The 19,473-nt window shown below is 41.0% G+C and overlaps 2 protein-coding genes across 2 annotated transcripts; both read right to left on the bottom strand.

The window, feature by feature from the left end:
• LOC131189652 (zinc finger protein OZF-like) lies at positions 1 to 1,053 on the bottom strand. Its single transcript, XM_058165920.1, has one exon. The coding sequence runs from the start codon at positions 1,009 to 1,011 to the stop codon at positions 1 to 3; it is 1,011 nt and encodes a 336-aa protein (XP_058021903.1). The 5' UTR covers positions 1,012 to 1,053.
• Positions 1,054 to 9,432: 8,379 nt separating this feature from the next.
• Positions 9,433 to 18,683, bottom strand: LOC131189648 (zinc finger protein OZF-like). Its single transcript, XM_058165895.1, has 4 exons — positions 18,286 to 18,683; positions 12,351 to 14,189; positions 12,054 to 12,306; positions 9,433 to 9,461 (listed from the first exon to the last, which is right to left on the bottom strand). The coding sequence occupies exons 2-4, from the start codon at positions 13,569 to 13,571 to the stop codon at positions 9,433 to 9,435; spliced, it is 1,503 nt and encodes a 500-aa protein (XP_058021878.1). The 5' UTR covers positions 13,572 to 14,189; positions 18,286 to 18,683.
• Between the last annotated feature and the right edge of the window lie 790 nt (positions 18,684 to 19,473).

The raw sequence follows: 19,473 nt of genomic DNA, 5'->3' as shown, positions 1-19,473 counted from the left end.
TTATGAGGTGGAATTATCACTAAAACTTTTCCTACAGATAGAACATTGAAAGGGTTTCTCTCCTGTGTGAGTCCTGTGATGTGTAACCAGGCTGGAATTATCACTAAAGCATTTCCCACAGATAGGACATTCAAAGGGTTTCTCTCCTGTGTGAGTCCTCTGGTGTCTTATGAGGTGGGAATTCTGACTAAAACGTTTCCCACAGATAGGACATTGAAAGGGTTTCTCTCCTGTGTGAGTCCTCTGGTGTTTCACCAGGCTGGAATTTTCAATGAAACCTTTCCCACAATATGGACATTCAAAGGGTTTTTCTCCTGTGTGAGTCCTCTGATGTATTACAACGCTGGAATTATCACAAAAACCTTTCCCACAGATAGGACATTCAAAGGGTTTCTCTCCTGTGTGAGTCCTCTGATGTGTCACTAGGCTGGATTTATCACTAAAACTTTTCCCACAGATAGGGCATTCAAAGGGTTTCTCTCCTGTGTGAGTCCTCTGGTGTTTTATGAGGTGGCAATTCTGACTAAAACATTTTCCACAGCCAGGACATTCAAAGGGTTTCTCTCCTGTGTGAGTCCTCTGGTGTTTCACCAGGCTGGAATTATCACTAAAACATTTCCCACAGATAGGACATTCAAAGGGTTTCTCTCCCGTGTGAGTCCTCTGGTGTTTCACTAGGCTGGAATTATCACTAAAACATTTCTCACAATCACGACATTCAAAGGGTTTCTCTCCTGTGTGAATCCTCTGGTGTCTCATGAGGTGGGAATTCTGAGTAAAACCTTTTCCACAGATAAGACAATAAAAGGCTTTCTCTCCTGTGTGAGTCCTCTGGTGTCTCATGAGGTGGGAATTGCTAATGAAACCTTTCCCACATTCTCGACATTCATAGTGTTTCTCCATGGAGTGAATCCTCTGATGTATTACCAGGCTGGAATTATGACTGGAACTTCTCCCACAATCAGGACATTGAAAGGGTTTTTCTCCTTTGAGATTCCTCTGGTGTATCATCAAATTGGAATTACAACTGAAAGTTTTACCACAGTCGGGACATTCAAAGAATTTTACTCCTGTGAGTCCTCTGGTGTATCATGAGGCTAGAATTCTGACTGAAACTTTTCCCACAGAAAGGACATTCAAATGGTGTTTTTTGTGTCAATTCTATGCTGTCTGAGATGGAAATTTCTAATGAAGCTTTTCCCACAATCTAGACACAACCACAACGGAGATGTTCTGACCAGTTTTGCTTCATTGAAATAATGTATGGCTTTTCTCCTGTCTAGCTCCTTGTTGCATAATCAGCTGTTATTTGCAATCTGTGCTTTTCCCACAATAGGCAAATCTATGGAACTTTTCCACAGCTAATATTCTTGAGGAGATCAAAAATATGGACAATGCTTTGTTTAGTGGTACTTTGATTCAAGCCATTTTCTTCCTCACAGGGAAAAGCCTGCATTCCTGTCTGCTCTATGTGGTTTTACTATTGACAGTTTCCTCCCCACTGAGTTCCAGATATTTCCCTCTTTTGCTGAATGAAAAATAATCTCCCTTGACTTTTCATATAATGTATCCTTCAGTTCTGCATAACCTGCTTATTCTTTGATTTTCTCTTTTTTGTCTAACAGCTGCTGGAGAATTTTTTGGTTTTCTGAAGGAAATGTTAAATATTTTGATTTCTGGCTCGATTTTCTTCTCTTTTCAACATTGCTTGTTATTTACAGTTGTCACGAGTGCTCTTATTGCCATCCTCTTTGTCTGTAAGATTCAAAGAAAAGTGGAACTTTAATTGTTTAGAAAATGGTTAGATTTGATGTGAAAAAAGAAAAAAGTATATATTACACATGAAAAAGCAAACGTTCCCCAATACTGCCCTGTTTTCTTGAAAATAAGACCCACACTGAAAATAAGCCTGAGCCTGATTTTTTTGAGTGGGCCTAATAGAAGCCCTACCCTGAAAATAAGCCCGCGAGCACACGGGGCGGGGGGGAGCGACGGTGTCCAGCTGCAGCTGAAAGCCTGCCGGCCCCTTGGGGCAGTGCAACAACTACTAATTCTGAGGGTGGAGGCATGTGTTGTGACTCCTTTCTAGAAGTGAGATGGGGGGTAAGGCCTGTTCCAATCCCTGTGTTGCAGCATCTGGTTGGAGAAGAGAGAAAGCCTCGATTCCTCTGCATGTCTTTTCACTTTTCACGAAGTGTAAATGTGTGTGTGTGTGTGTTTGTGTAGCGGAGGGTCAGGTAGTGGTGGCAAGGGCTGTGCGAGTGGGGGGGAGTGGGAGCAAATACGAGGAGCTACGCATTAATCCGACGGAGGAGGGAAAGTTTTCATGAGCGCCGTACACAACTCTGCCCTCTGCCTTCCTCACTGGGTTCCACAGCTGGGGCGTGATAGAGCAAACCATGGGCAGCTGGCAGCATGACTTTCGCCCGTCTCTTGCTGGGTGCAGTGCTTCTGCTTGGGAGGCTTGCACGGTGGCACCAGCAGCAGGCGGAGGCAGAAGCATGGGGGAGGCAGAGGCGATCCCAACGCACTGCCCACACCATCCCACCATCTCTCGGATTGCCTGTGGCTGCACCAAACAAGCACCAGCACAGAATGTATGGATCGTCTGCCTACTCCATAACTCTGCCGCCACGCAAGCCTCCCATGAGACTCCTGTGACCCAGGCAGCCATGAAGCATGCCCACATTGCCTGTCTTCTCCACCCCGATTCAGTCAGCTGCAGCCGCGGCTGACTGTTGGAGGCGAGTTACTGGCCCCAAAGGATAGGGTGCGCAACTTAGGTGTCCTCCTGGATGAACGGCTGTCGTTTGAAGATCATTTGATGGCCGTCTCCAGGAGGGCCTTCCACCAGGTTCGCCTGGTTCGGCAGTTGCGCCCCTTCCTTGATCGGGATGCCTTGTGCACAGTCACTCATGCGCTCGTTACCTCTCGCTTGGATTATTGTAATGCTCTCTACATGGGGCTCTTGAGGTGCACTCGGAGGCTCCAGTTGGTCCAGAAGGCAGCTGGGCGGGTGATAGAGGGAGCTACACGTAGCTCCCACGTAACACCGCTCCTGCGCAGACTGCACTGGCTACCTGTGGCCTTTCGAGTGCACTTTAAGGTTTTGGTTACGACCTTTAAAGCGCTCCATGGCTTAGGGCCTGGGTACTTACGGGACCGCCTGCTGTTACCACATGTACCGACCAGACGCTTACAGAGGGACTTCTCAGGGTGCCGTCCGCCAAGCAATGTCGGCTGGCGGCCCCCAGGGGAAGGTCCTTCTCTGTGGGGGCTCCCACACTCTGGAACGAGCTTCCCCCAGGTTTACGACAAATACCTGACCTTCGGACCTTCCGTCGCGAACTGAAGACACATCTTTTCATTCGCGCGGGGCTGGCTTAAATTTTATTGATTTTAAATTTTCTATTAATAATTTTAAATGGGGTTTTAGGCTATTATATATTTTAAATTTTTAGGCCAATTATAAAATAAGTTTTTTAATTTGCATTTTAAATTGTATATTGTATCACTTGTTTTTACTTTGCCTGTACACCGCCCTGAGTCCTTTGGGAGAAGGGCGGTATAAAAATCAAATAAATAATAATAAAATAATAATAACCCTGCCTGTCACTCCACGTTTGGAATTAATGATATTTGCACTGTGCCAAGAAGGCCGAGGGATGCTGAGAGTGTGGCCCGTTGCAGCCGTGGGCAAGCAGAGAGGGTGGGGACAGCAGTAGTGCTTAAAAAAAAAGTAAGATCTCCCCCAAGATATGCCTGAGTTCTTATTTTCAAGCGATAGAATAGTCTCTTTTCTTATTTATGATTCACTTGACACATGGAAGACTACTGAGATCCATGTTCAACATTCAATCAAATTCAGTTGTTTAGTTGGGTCAATCACAAATTCTTAGCAATGCAAAAGCCTATCTTGAAATATAGCTTGAAATGCTGGGGATAGATTATATAATTGCAGACATATCTCTACAGAGAGAAATACAGATACAGCCACCTATAAGTGTATACATGGAGAAAATCTATGTCTTTCAAGCCTGACAAAATGTCCCAAAATGGCTACAGTCAAACGTTCTGAGCTAAATTTATAGATTTGGGGCTTTAAATGATGAAATGATGCCGAAAGCCTCTGCAAGATTGGAAGCACCACTTTTCCTGCCTGTATACCTGCTGATTTTGCTTATTAGAAGCTAGCTGGCAGATTTTAAACTATTAATAATTTTAAATGGGGTTTTAGGCTATTATATATTTTAAATTTTTAGGCCAATTATAAAATAAGTTTTTTAATTTGCATTTTAAATTGTATATTGTATCGCTTGTTTTTACTTTGCCTGTACACCGCCCTGAGTCCTTTGGGAGAAGGGCGGGATAAAAAACAAATAAAAAATAATAAAATAATAAAAACCCCGCCTGTCACTCCACGTTGGAATTAATGATATTTGCACTGTGCCAAGAAGGCCGAGGGATGCTGAGAGTGTGGCCCGTTGCAGCCGTGGGCAAGCAGAGAGGGTGGGGACAGCAGTAGTGCTTAAAAAAAAAGTAAGATCTCCCCCAAGATATGCCTGAGTTCTTATTTTCAAGCGATAGAATAGTCTCTTTTCTTATTTATGATTCACTTGACACATGGAAGACTACTGAGATCCATGTTCAACATTCAATCAAATTCAGTTGTTTAGTTGGGTCAATCACAAATTCTTAGCAATGCAAAAGCCTATCTTGAAATATAGCTTGAAATGCTGGGGATAGATTATATAATTGCAGACATATCTCTACAGAGAGAAATACAGATACAGCCACCTATAAGTGTATACATGGAGAAAATCTATGTCTTTCAAGCCTGACAAAATGTCCCAAAATGGCTACAGTCAAACGTTCTGAGCTAAATTTATAGATTTGGGGCTTTAAATGATGAAATGATGCCGAAAGCCTCTGCAAGATTGGAAGCACCACTTTTCCTGCCTGTATACCTGCTGATTTTGCTTATTAGAAGCTAGCTGGCAGATTTTAAACTATTAATAATTTTAAATGGGGTTTTAGGCTATTATATATTTTAAATTTTTAGGCCAATTATAAAATAAGTTTTTTAATTTGCATTTTAAATTGTATATTGTATCGCTTGTTTTTACTTTGCCTGTACACCGCCCTGAGTCCTTTGGGAGAAGGGCGGTATAAAAATCAAATAAATAATAATAAAATAATAATAACCCTGCCTGTCACTCCACGTTTGGAATTAATGATATTTGCACTGTGCCAAGAAGGCCGAGGGATGCTGAGAGTGTGGCCCGTTGCAGCCGTGGGCAAGCAGAGAGGGTGGGGACAGCAGTAGTGCTTAAAAAAAAAGTAAGATCTCCCCCAAGATATGCCTGAGTTCTTATTTTCAAGCGATAGAATAGTCTCTTTTCTTATTTATGATTCACTTGACACATGGAAGACTACTGAGATCCATGTTCAACATTCAATCAAATTCAGTTGTTTAGTTGGGTCAATCACAAATTCTTAGCAATGCAAAAGCCTATCTTGAAATATAGCTTGAAATGCTGGGGATAGATTATATAATTGCAGACATATCTCTACAGAGAGAAATACAGATACAGCCACCTATAAGTGTATACATGGAGAAAATCTATGTCTTTCAAGCCTGACAAAATGTCCCAAAATGGCTACAGTCAAACGTTCTGAGCTAAATTTATAGATTTGGGGCTTTAAATGATGAAATGATGCCGAAAGCCTCTGCAAGATTGGAAGCACCACTTTTCCTGCCTGTATACCCGCTGATTTTGCTTATTAGAAGCTAGCTGGCAGATTGTGTTAGATTTGGCAAAATGGGAGAATCTACAACTATAACTGATTGGAAGAATATCAACGATTAAGATGAAAATACTGCCTAGAATTCTATATTTGTTCCAGACAATCTCAATTAAATTGGGGAAAGGATATTTTGAAGATTTGAATAAGATAATGCTCAAATATATTTGGCAGGGTAAAAAAGCGAGGATAAAATTAAAATTACTGCAAGATATGAGAACAAGAGGTGGCTTTGGTTTGCCAAATTGGGAATTATATTATCAAGCTGCAAATTTAATGTGGATCAAAGAATGGATAACTTTAAGAAACACTAGAATATTGACTTTGGAAGGACATGATTTACTATTGGGATGGCATCCCTTTTTATGGTATGGGGAAGCTAAAACACAGGGGTACTTCAGAAGACATTTCATAAGAGAGGCTTTGGTATTAAACTGGGAAAGGATTAAGAAAAACCATTATTTAAAAATTCCAGTCTGGATATCAACTATTGAGGCATTCTCATATTCAATAATATTTAGAAAGGAACAAATTGTTAGATATAATGAATTGTTGAATGAAAAGGGTGAACTAAAAACTATGCAAGAATTAGAAGCACAAGATATAAAAATGAACGGGTTTTCATATTTGCAAATACACTCCAGATAGTGTTCCAATATCTCAGGGGTTGCCACAAAGAAAAGGGAGTCGGGCTGTTCTCCAAAGCACCTGAGGATAGAACAAGAAGCAATGGGTGGAAACTGATCAAGGAAAGAAGCAACTTAGAACTAAGGAGAAATTTCCTGACAGTTAAAACAATTAATAAGTGTAACGACTTGCCTGCAGAAGTTGTGAATGCTCCAACACTGGAAATTTTTAAGAAAATGTTGGATAACCATCTGACTGAGATGGTGTAGGGTTTCCTGCCTGCGCAGGGGGTTGGACTAGAAGGCCTCCAAGGTCCCTTCCAACTCTGTTGTTATATTATATTATATGATAAAGACTCCAAAACAGAAGGTTTTTATAATAAATTGACCAATCTAGATAAAATTTTAACAGGTACGGATGATAATTTAATTAGAAAATTTAGATATTTACTAGACGTTAAACTAAAGAAGAACCAGTTAAAGAGACAATGATTGCTTGGGGGGAAAACTTTGGGCATGGGATTGATTTAGAGATATGGCAAAAATTGTGGATGCAAAACTATAAGATGACAATGTCTACTGCATATAAAGAGAATTTGTATAAGATGTTTTACAGGTGTCACTTACCCCCAATAAGAATAGCCAGAATGTTCAAGAATAAATCCAAAAAATGTTGGAAATTTCATCAGATACCTGGTTCTTACTACCATTATGTGGTGCACATGCGCGGAAGCCAAAAGAGATTGGACTAAAATTCACACATGGTTGGAAAAAATGATAAAAAAGCATATAGACTTTAAGCCAGAAGTTTTTCTATTGGGGATATTATACCTGAAATTTATAATAGAGAATTGAGATACTTGATTGTGAATGTAGTAACAGCAGCTAGGATTGTATTTGGAAAGAACTGGAAAAGTGAGAAACTACTATTGCAAGATGAAATTATTAAGAAAATAATGGAATGTGCAGAAATGAGTAAACTGACATTAGAGAACAGGAAGATAAGCAATATAATAAGATATGGGATTTATTTTACCAATGGCTAGAAGGGAAAATATGTTTAAGAAAGATTGGAGTTTTTTTTTTTACAAGGGAAGAATTATTGAATGATATAATTGACTTAAGATGATGGAATAAATGATGTAATAAGATAAAATATTGATTTAGAATAATTTATATGAAATGGGAGAATAAAATACTATAGTCAATTACAGGATCAACTGATTAAAGCATTTGGATATATATCAGATTGACAAAAGATAAGATTAGACAAATTAATGATAAGCGTATGTTGAAATTGCACAAAAAATTTGTAATCATCCTACCGACACACTGTATTTGGATGGAAGATGTTTTTATATTTGTTTGTATTAAAAATAAAAGAAAAAAGAAAAAAAGAAAAGAAGCTAGCTGGGAAGGTCACAAATGGGGATCATCATAAATGTGCAACTATTGGATGGAACTAATCAAGGAGAGAAGCAACCTAGATTCTAGAACTTCCTGTTAGGAGAAACTTCCTAACAGTGGGAACAATTAACCAGTGGAACAGCTTACCTTCAGGAGTTGTAGGTGCTCCATCTGATGGCTTTTAGAAAGAGATTGCACAGCCATTTGCCTGAAATAAGCAGGGGATTGGGACAGAAGTTTCAGCTCATTCCAGTGATGGGAGCACCCACAACATCTGGAGGGAAGCCATTCCCAAAGAATCAACCTTAACTAGAAAGAGCCTTTTGCAGGAACTGGGCATGGCTAGTTTAATGAAAAGAAGAACTAGGGGAGACATGATAGCAGTGTTCCAATATCTCAGGTGTTGCCACAAAGAAGAGGGAGTCAAACTATTCTCCAAAGCACCTGAGGATAGAACAAGAAGCAATGGGTGGAAACTAATCAAGGAGAAAAGCAACTTAGAACTAAGGAGAAATTTCCTGACAGTTAGAACAATTATTCAGTGGAACAACTTGCCTGCAGCCTCCCTGCACACCACCTTTTTCCCATGAGCAATTCAAAAGAGGAAGTTCCTCTGTGATTCTCCTCTTCTCCCATCCTCTCTAGAAATTAAGTACTTGATAGTTTTAACTCTTTAAACCCAACTACAGAGCCTGTTTACTGTATGGTCAGCTTTCTAGGCACAGATGTTGTCCCTTTGACCTCCATCTCCGGATAGGAAAAGCTTGTTCGGTCTCTACCTAAGGCATGTGGAAGATGTTTTTACTGATTAAATGCTATTAAGTCGTTTTTCACTTATAGCAACTGATCTTTGCAACTGAGCCAAGTGAAATAGTGAAATGTGATACTACTTAACTTACAAAGCTATGTGCTGAGCCCTAAAAGAATTACAGAATAAGCTTTCTTGGGGATGTCTCTCAGTGGAGATCAAAGCCTCATCTAGATGATTTATGAAGAGGTTGAAGAGTACTGGGCCCAAGACCGAACCCTGAGGTACCCCAAAGGTACCCCTTCTCTCCATGTAGATCTACTTCATTGAGGACTATTGAAAGAGTGCAGTTTGTCAGTCAACTGACAATCCACCTGGTGCTGGCTCTGTCTATCCCATGTTGTTCTATCTTACCTAGAAGCAACTTGTGGTTCACCTTGTCAAATGTCTTGCTGAAATCCAAGTATACTATCGCCACAACAACTTGCAGATCCACTAATTTAGTTACTTTATCAAAAATGGCAATAATGTTTGTCTGGATTTCATATATTTTTACTAAACCCATTCTGGCTTTAGTTACAGTTGTCTATCATTTCTATTTCTCCAGAAGCATTAGTGGAAAAAGAAACAGAAGTTTGCTTTAATTAAATAAGTTGTGAAATCCCCAAACTTTTAAAAGAAGGCATAAAATCAGGCGGCATGGAGCCCAGAAAAACCAAGAGGGGGGTCACAGGCATCTCCAGATACCCCAAGTACCACACTCAGGACCAACTTTCAAACTGATCAGCCGAGTTCTTCTTATGTTAAAGAAATTCATGCCCATTTGGTCTTTTCAAAACATTTGTGTCAGCTCCCTGTCTCCATCATGGGGACAGCTAATATCAAAAACATCATCAAAAAAGCACAACAAAGAATTTCCTTTCTGCGCCAACTAAGAAAGCTCAAACTGCTGATTCAGTTCTACAGAGGAATTACTGAGTCTGTCATCTGCACCTCTATAACTGTCTGGTTTGGTTCTGCAACCCAACGAGACAGACACAGACTTCAGAGGATAATTAGAACTGCAGAAAAAACAATTGCTACCAACCTGCCTTCCACTGAGGACCTGTATACTGCACGAGTCAAAAAGAGTCAAAAAGAGGGCTGTGAAAATATTTAGACTCCTCACATCCTGGACATAAACTGTTTCAACTCCTACCCTCAAAATGATGCTATGGAGCACTGCATACCAGAACTAGACACAAGAACAGTTTTTCTCCGAACGCCATCACTATGCTAAACAAATAATTCCCTCAACACTGTCAAACTAGTTACTAAGTCTGCATTACTATTAATTTTCTCATCATTCCATCACCCATCTCCTTCCACTTATGACTGTATGACTGTAATCTTGCTGCTGGTATCCTTAAGATTTATATTGCTTCCATATGACTATCATTAAGTGTTGCATTTATGATTCTTGATGAACGTATCTTTTCTTTTATGTACACCAACAGCGTATGCACCAAGACAAATTCCTTGTGTGTCCAATCACTTAATCAATAAAGAATTCTATTCTATTCATACGTGGCAAATTTCAAGTTTGTAGGCTTTATGGTTCTGGAGTTTTCATGATTAAAGCATGAGTGGTTTACACTTTTATAGATTTATTTATTATTAAACTTTATCGCTGCTCATCTCACAATTTGAGGCAACTCTGAACATCTTGCCTGGCCCTAATGTTCATAGCAACCCTGCAATACCCATTTTTTACATGTTAAATGCTTCTGATTACTCTAAAATAATGTATTTTTTAAAATGAGACATTTTTTATTGTACATTTTTATTCAGGGAGAGCAGGAAGATTCGGGTAGTTAAGGAAAGCAGTCTCACTTAACAGTCATTGCAACATGCAACCATAATTGCAAGTCCCGTAATTGTAACTGGAGGACTACTTTTATGCTGACTCGGGACTTCTGCGGTTACAATCTGGGCGAAACCAAGCTAAAACTGAAACTCAACATGTGGCTCCATAATCAACATAGAAAAACACAATCCAAAATTTCTTTTTGAGGAATTCCACTACTTCTGCAAAAGGATGTATCCAGAAGATTCTGCTCATAACCAAAAAATGGCAGTTAGCCATTTTCTCATTTTCCTTTTCTCTCCACCTACAAATTTAATCCTGAGAAAAGTTTGAGTAAAAAGAATCAGGCCAGAATTCAAAGCATCAATTTCTCATCTACACTTTGAATGGGAGATCTCAAATGAAATTCAAGCCTCCTCTAAACTCTTCAACTTTTGCCTCATGTGGATTCCCTTGTGTGCAATAAGGGATGGTTTATGCTTGAAGTAAAGTCCATAGACTGGACATTTGAAAAGTTTCTCCATGGTGTGAGTCCTCTGGTGTCTCATGAGGTGGAAATTCTAACTAAAATATTTTCCACAGTCAGGACATTAAAATGGTTTTTCTCCTGTGTGAGCACTCTGGTAAATCATGAGGTTGGAATTTTGACTGAAACATTTCCCACAATCAGGACATTCAAAGGGTTTCTCTCCTGTGTGAGTCCTCTGGTATCTCATGAGATGGGAATTTCTAATGAAATGTTTCCCACAATCAGGACATTCAAAGGTTTCTCTCCTGTGTGAGTCCTCTGGTGTCTTGCTAGCGTGGAATTATCAATAAAACTTTTCCCACAGATAGGACATTGAAAGGGTTTCTCTCCTGTGTGAATCCTGTGATGTGTCACCAGGCTGGAATTATCACTAAAGCATTTCCCACAGATAGGACATTGAAAGGGTTTCTCTCCTGTGTGAGTCCTCTGGTGTCTTATGAGGTGGGAATTCTGACTAAAATGTTTCCCACAGATAGGACAATGAAAGGGTTTCTCTCCTGTGTGAGTCCTCTGGTGTTTCACCAGGCTGGAATTATCACTAAAACATTTTCCACAGATAGGACATTCAAAGGGTTTCTCTCCTGTGTGAGTCCTCTGGTGTCACCAGGCTGGAATTATCACTAAAACCTTTCCCACAGATAGGACATTCAAGGGTTTCTCTCCTGTGTGAGTCCTCTGATGTGTCACCAGGCTGGAATTATCACTAAAACCTTTCCCACAGATAGGACATTCAAAGGGTTTCTCTCCTGTGAGTCCTCTGGTGTTTTATGAGGTGGTAATTCTGACTAAAACATTTCCCACAGATAGGACATTCAAAGGGTTTCTCTCCTGTGTGAGTCCTCTGGTGTTTCACCAGGCTGGAATTATCACCAAAACATTTCCCACAGATAGGACATTCAAAGGGTTTCTCTCCTGTGTGAGTCCTCTGGTGTATTATGAGATGGGAATTTCTATTGAAACATTTCCCACAATCACAACATTCAAAGGGTTTCTCTCCTGTGTGAATCCTCTGGTGTCTCATGAGGTGGGAATTCTGAGTAAAACCTTTTCCACAGATAAGACAATAAAAGGCTTTCTCTCCTGTGTGAGTACTCTGGTGTCTCAAGAGGTGGAAACTTCTAATGAAACCTTTCCCACAATCTTGACATTCATAGTGTTTCTCCATGGAGTGAATTCTCTGATGTATTACCAGGCTGGAATTATGACTGGAACTTCTCCCACAATCAGGACATTGAAAGGGTTTTTCTCCTTTGAGATTCCTCTGGTGTATCATCAAATTGGAATTACAACTGAAAGTTTTACCACAGTCGGGACATTCAAAGAATTTTTCTCCTGTGTGAATCCTCTGGTGTATCATGAGGCTAGAATTCTGACTGAAACTTTTCCCACAGAAAGGACATTCAAATGGTGTTTTTGTGTCAATTCTATGCTGTCTGAGATGGAAATTCTAATGAAACATTTCCCACAATCAGGACATTCAAAGGGTTTCTCTCCTGTGTGAGTCCTCTGGTATCTCATGAGATGGGAATTTCTAATGAAATGTTTCCCACAATCAGGACACTGAAAAGGTTTCCTTTCTGTGTGAGTCCTCTGGTGTCTTGCTAGCGTGGAATTATCAATAAAACTTTTCCCACAGATAGGACATTGAAAGGGTTTCTCTCCTGTGTGAATCCTGTGATGTGTCACCAGGCTGGAATTATCACTAAAGCATTTCCCACAGATAGGACATTGAAAGGGTTTCTCTCCTGTGTGAGTCCTCTGGTGTCTTATGAGGTGGGAATTCTGACTAAAATGTTTCCCACAGATAGGACAATGAAAGGGTTTCTCTCCTGTGTGAGTCCTCTGGTGTTTCACCAGGCTGGAATTATCTCTAAAACATTTCCCACAGATAGGACATTCAAAGGGTTTCTCTCCTGTGTGAGTCCTCTGATGTGTCACCAGGCTGGAATTATCACTAAAACCTTTCCCACAGATAGGACATTCAAAGGGTTTCTCTCCTGTGTGAATCCTCTGATGTGTCACCAGGCTGGAATTATCACTAAAACCTTTCCCACAGATAGGACATTCAAAGGGTTTCTCTCCTGTGTGAGTCCTCTGGTGTTTTATGAGGTGGTAATTCTGACTAAAACATTTTCCACAGTCAGGACATTCAAAGGGTTTCTCTCCTGTGTGAGTCCTCTGGTGTTTCACCAGGCTGGAATTATCACCAAAACATTTCCCACAGATAGGACATTCAAAGGGTTTCTCTCCTGTGTGAGTCCTCTGGTGTATTATGAGATGGGAATTTCTATTGAAACATTTCCCACAATCACAACATTCAAAGGGTTTCTCTCCTGTGTGAATCCTCTGGTGTCTCATGAGGTGGGAATTCTGAGTAAAACCTTTTCCACAGATAAGACAATAAAAGGCTTTCTCTCCTGTGTGAGTACTCTGGTGTCTCAAGAGGTGGAAACTTCTAATGAAACCTTTCCCACAATCTTGACATTCATAGTGTTTCTCCATGGAGTGAATTCTCTGATGTATTACCAGGCTGGAATTATGACTGGAACTTCTCCCACAATCAGGACATTGAAAGGGTTTTTCTCCTTTGAGATTCCTCTGGTGTATCATCAAATTGGAATTACAACTGAAAGTTTTACCACAGTCGGGACATTCAAAGAATTTTTCTCCTATGTGATACTCCTCTGGTGTATCATGAGGCTAGAATTCTGACTGAAACTTTTCCCACAGAAAGGACATTCAAATGGTGTTTTTTGTGTCAATTCTATGCTGTCTGAGATGGAAATTTCTAATGAAGCTTTTCCCACAATCTAGACACAACCACAAGGGAGATGTTCTGACCAGGTTTTGCTACATTGAGATCATGTGTATGATTATTTTCTCCTGTTAAGCTCCTTGTTGCGTAATCAGCTGTTATTTGCAATCTGTGCTTTTCCCATAATAGGCAAATCTATGAAGATTTTCCACAGCTAATATTCTTGAGGAGGTCAAAAATATGGACAATGCTTTGTTTAGTGGTACTTTGATTCAGGCCGTTTTCTTCCTTACAGGGACAGGCCTGCATTCCTGTCTGCTCTAGGTGGCTTTACTATTGACAGTTTCCTCAGATATTTCCCTCTTTTGCTGAATGATAAATAATATTTTGATTTCTGGCTCGATTTTCTTCTCTTTTCAACGTTGCTTGTTATTTACAGTTGCCCCGAGTGCTCTTATTGCCATCTTCTTTGTCTGTAAGATTTGAAGAAAAGTAGAACTTTAATTGTTTAGAAAATGGTTATATTTCATGTAAAAAAAGAAAAAAGTATATATTACACATGAAAAAACAAACGTTCCCCAATACTGCCCTGTTTTCCTGAAAATAAGACCCACACTGAAAATAAGCCCGAGCCTGATTTTTTTGAGTGGGCCTAATAGAAGCCCTACCCTGAAAAAAAGCCCGCGAGCACACGGGGGGAGGGGGAGAGTGACGGTGTCCAGCTGCAGCTGAAGCCTGCCAGCCCCTTGGGGCAGCGCAACAACTACTAATTCTGAGGGTGGAGGCATGTGTTGACTCCTTTCTAGAAGTGAGGTGGGGGGGTAAGGCCTGTTCCAATCACTGTGTTGCAGCATGGTACGGGCTGGTGGGAGAAGAGAGCCTCTTGATTCCTCTGCATGTCTTTTCACTTTTCACAAAGTGTAAATGTGTGTATTTGTGTGTTTGTTTGTGTAGCGGAGGGTCAGGTAGTGGTGGCAAGGGCTGTGTGAGTGGGGGGGAGTGGGAACAAAGACGAGGAGCTACGCATTAATCCGACAGGAGGAGGGAAAGTTTTCACGAGCGCCGTACACAACTCTGCCCTCTGCCTTCCTCACTGGGTTCCACAGCTGGGTCATTATAGAGCAAACCATGGGCAGCTGGCAGCATGACTTTCATCCGTCTCTTGCTGGGTGCAGTGCTTCTGCTTGGGAGGCTTGCACGGTGGCACCAGCAGCAGGCGGAGGCAGAAGCATGGGGGAGGCAGAGGTGATCCCAACGCACTGCCCACACCATCCCACCATCTCTCGGATTGCCTGTGGCTGCACCAAACAAGCACCAGCACAGGATGTATGGATCACCTACCTATCCCATAACTTTGCCGCCACGCAAGCCTCCCGTGAGCCTCCTGTGACCCAGGCAGCCGTGCAGCATGTCCAGATCGCCTGTCTTTTCCACTCCGCCTATCACTCCACATATGGAATTAATGATATTTGCACTGTGCCAAGAAGGCCGAGGGATGCTGGGAGCTTGGCCCGTTGCAGCAGTGGGCAAGCAGACAGTGCGACGGAGAGGGCAGGGACAGCAGTAGTGCTTAAAAAAAAGTAAGACATCCCCAAAAATATGCCTGAGTTCTTATTTTCAAGCAATAGAATAGTCTCTTTTCTTATTTATGATTCATTTGACATGTGGAAGACTACTAAGATCCATGTTCAACATTCAGTCAAATTCAGTTGTTTAGTTGGGTCAATCACAAATTCTTAGCAATGCAAAAGCCTATCTTGAAATATAGCTTGAAATGCTGGGGATAGATTATATAATTGCAGACATATCTCTACAGAGAGAAATACAGATACAGCCACCTATAGATGTATACATGGAGAAAATCTATGTCTTTCAAGCCTGACAAAATGTCCCTAAATGATTACAGTCAAACGTTCTGAACTAAATTTATAGATTTGGGGGCTTTAAATGATGAAGTGATGCTGAAAGCCTCTGCATGATTTGAAGCACCACTTTTCCTGCCTGTATACCCACTGATTTTGCTTATTAGAAGCTAGCTGGGAAGGTCAAAAATGGAGATCATCATAAATATGCAACTATTGGATGGAACTAATCAAGGAGTTATATAGTCAGTAAAAACAAGTACAGGAGCTGATTGTGGCTCAGATCAAGAACTTCTTCTTGCAAAATTTAGGCTTAAACTAAAGAAAGTAGGGAAAAGCACCAGGCCACTCAGGTATGAACTAAATCATATCCCTGATGAATATACAGTAGAGGTGACAAATAGATTTAAAGAATTAGATCTGATAGACAGAGTGCCTGATGAACTATGGATGGAGGTTCGCAACATTGTACAAGAGGTAGCAACTAAAACCATTCCAAAGAAAAAGAAATGCAAGAAAGCAAAATGGCTGTCTGAGGAAGCTCTGCAAATAGCTGAGGAAAGAAGGGAAGCGAAAGGCAAGGGAGAAAGAGAAAGATACACCCAGTTGAATGCAGAATTCCAGAGAATAGCTAGAAGAGATAAGAATGCATTATTAAATGAACAAATAGAAGAAATAGAAGAACAAATGAAAGAAATAGAAGAAAACAATAGAATAAGGAGGAACAGAGATCTCTTCAAGAAAATTGGAGATATGCAAAGATGGGCATGATAAAGGACCAAAATGGCAGGGACCTAACAGAGGCAGAAGAGATTAAGAAGAGGTGGCAAAATTACACAGAAGAACTATACAAGAATGAGCTTAACATCCCTGATAACCACGATGGGGTGGTCACTGACCTTGAGCCAGACATCCTAGAATGTGAAGTCAAATGGGCCTTAGGAAATCTGAGCAACAACAAAGCTAGTGGAGGAAACAGTATTCCAGCTGAGCTATTCAAAATCTTAAAAGACGATGCAGTAAAAGTGCTACACTCAATTTGCCAGCAAATTTGGAAAACTCAACAGTGGCCACAGGATTGAAAAAAGTCCGTTTACATTCCAATTCCAAAGAAAGGCAATGCCAAAGACTGTTCAGACTATCGCACCATTGCACTCACTTCACATGCTAGTAAGGTTATGCTTAAAATCCTACAAGCTAGGCTCCAGCAGTATGTGGATCGAGAACTACCAGAAGTACAGGCAGGATTTCATAGAGGCAGAGGAACTAGAGATCAAATTGCCAACATACGCTGGATCATGGAGAAAGCTAAGGAGTTCCAGAAAAACATCTACTTCTGCTTCATTGACTATACTAAAGCCTTTGATTGTGTGGATCACAACAAATTGTGGCAAGTTCTTAAAGAGATGGGAGTACCAGACCATTTTATTTGTCTCTTGAGAAACCTGTATGCGGGTCAAGAAGCAACAGTGAGAACTGGACACGGAACCATTGATTGGTTCAAAATTGGGAAAGGAGTCCAGCAAGGCTGTATACTATCACCCTGCCTATTTAACTTATATGCAGAACACATCATGAGAAAGGCGGGGCTAGATGAATCAAAAATTAAGATTGCCGGAAGAAATATCAACAACCTCAGATATGCAGATGATACCACTCTAAGGGCAGCAAGTGAAGAGGAACTAAAGAGTCTCTTGATGCGGGTGAAGGAGGAGAGTGCAAAAGTTGGCTTGAAACTCAACATTAAGAAAACTAAAATCATGGCATCTGGCCCTCTCAATTCCTGGCAGATAGATGGTGAAGAAATGGAGGTAGTGACAGATTTTATTTTCCTGGGCTCCAAGATCACCACAGATGGGGACTGCAGCCAAGAAATTAAAAGACACTTGCTCCTGGGGAGGAAAGCTATGGCAAATCTAGACAGCGTACTAAAAAGCAGAGACATCACCCTGCCAACAAAAGTGCATATAGTCAAGGCTATAGTTTTCCCAGTTGCAATGTATGGCTGTGAAGGTTGGACCATAAGAAAGGCTGAGCACCAAAGAATTGAGGCCTTTGAACTCTGGTGCTGGAGAAGACTCCTGCGAGTCCCTTGGACTGCAAGGCGAACAAACAAGTCAGTCCTAGAGGAGATCAACCCTGACTGCTCTTTAGAAGCCAGATCCTGAAGATGAAACTGAAATACTTTGGCCACCTAATGAGAAAGAAGGACTCACTGGAGAAGAGCCTAATGCTGGGAAAGATTGAGGGCAAAAGAAGAAGGGGACGACACAAAATGAGGTGGCTGGATGGAGTCACTGAAGCAGTAGGCATGAGTTTAAATGGACTCCAGAGGATGGTAAAGGACAGGAAAGCCTGGAGGAACTTTGTCCATGGGATCGCGATGGGTCAGACACGACTTCACAACTAACAAGAACAACAACAAATCAAGGAGAGAAGCAACCTAGATTCTAGAACTTCCTGTTAGGAGAAACTTCCTAACAGTAGGAACAATTAACCAGTGGAACAGCTTACCTTCAGGAAATGTAGGTGCTCCATCACTGGTGGCTTTTAGAAAGAGCCTGCACAGCCATTTGTCTGAAATGAGCAAAGGACTGGGGCAGAAGTTTCAGCTCATTCCAGTGATGGGAGCACCCACAACATTTGGAGGGAAGCCATTCCCAAAAAATCAACCTTAAGTAGAAAAAGACTTTTTAAAGTTTCCCACCAGCAGAACATTTCAGCCATCTGTTGGGGAGGGAAGGAACTGCAGCAGCAGCAGCACCTGACAAGCTTCGGCCCAGTTGCTTCTCCGCTGCCACATCATGGAGGAAACCAAACCACCCGACTTGCTCCTGGACTCTTCTCCCACCTGCCTTCAATTCACCTTCCAGCTGCTGCTTCCAGCTGTGGAAGATGACAAAAGCCTCCCTGCACACCACCTTTTTCCCATGAGCGATTCAAAAGAGGAAGTTCCTCTGTGCTTCTCCTCTTCTCACATCCTTTCTAGCAATTGTATACTTGATGGTTTTAACTCTTTAAATTCAACGACAGAGCCTGCCTACTGTATTGTCAGCTTTGTAGGCACTGATGTTGTCCCCTTGACTTCCATCTCTGGATAGGAAACGCTTGTTCTGTCTCTACCTAAGGTGTGTGGAAGATGTTTTTACTGATTAAATGCTATCAAATTGTTTTTCACTTCTAGCAACTGAACTTTGCAACTGAGCCAAGTGAAATAGTGAAATGTGATACTACTTAATTTACAAAGATTAGCTATGTGCTGAGACTAAATGTTCATGAAGGTTTTAAAAAATTACAGAATAAGCTTTCTTGGGGATGTCTCTCAGTGGAGATCAAAGCCTTTCTTACATCCCAACAATTCATGACTATTTTCTGTGGCTCCCAAGGATTGATTACATGGGATCACCATCAGCCCAGACACTCCAAGGCTTTGTAAATTGGCCTGCATGGAAGTCTCCATTAGATCACAGAGAGGAAAAATATGCAGCAGGGTTTAGAAAATGGGGTCCCACCCAGAATGCTACGAAACTAAACTGCAAACACCCCTCCACCTACCACAGAGAGAAATATGCAGGTTTAGAAAATGGGGTCTAAGAAAGAGGGAGTGATATTATATTTGGTAGAAATTTTTCCAAAAAAGATTTGTAAAAAAACAAATTCCCTTCTGGTCATTAAGCAAATCAACATGGACATTAAGTGAGACATCAAATGACTGCTATCTTTGATTTTATTTCTCCTACATGAATTTTGTCTTAAGCATGTTAATGGCTATCACAATATCGGGGGACAATGTCATGGTGGTCAACGCAAAGATTGTTTGCCAAACTGTTTTTTATATACCATCATAATCTTGAATGGTTCCTAAACGATGCAAATGGTAAGTGAGGACTATCTG

Source organism: Ahaetulla prasina, chromosome 2 (genome assembly GCF_028640845.1).
Source record: "Ahaetulla prasina isolate Xishuangbanna chromosome 2, ASM2864084v1, whole genome shotgun sequence".
NCBI lineage: Eukaryota > Metazoa > Chordata > Lepidosauria > Squamata > Colubridae > Ahaetulla > Ahaetulla prasina.
This window is presented reverse-complemented; position numbering and strand designations above follow the sequence as displayed.

Coding starts and splice junctions, on each gene's coding strand:
- LOC131189652 (XM_058165920.1), bottom strand. CDS start 1,011: ATGATACACCAGAGGAATCTCAAAGGAGAAAAACCCTTTCAATGTCCT.
- LOC131189648 (XM_058165895.1), bottom strand. CDS start 13,571: ATGATACACCAGAGGAATCTCAAAGGAGAAAAACCCTTTCAATGTCCT. Junction 12,307..12,350: donor ACCATTTGAATGTCCTTTCT/GTGGGAAAAGTT, acceptor ATGATACACCAG/AGGATTCACACAGGAGAAAA. Junction 9,462..12,053: donor CCACCTCTTGAGACACCAGA/GTACTCACACAG, acceptor TTTTGATATTAG/CTGTCCCCATGATGGAGACA.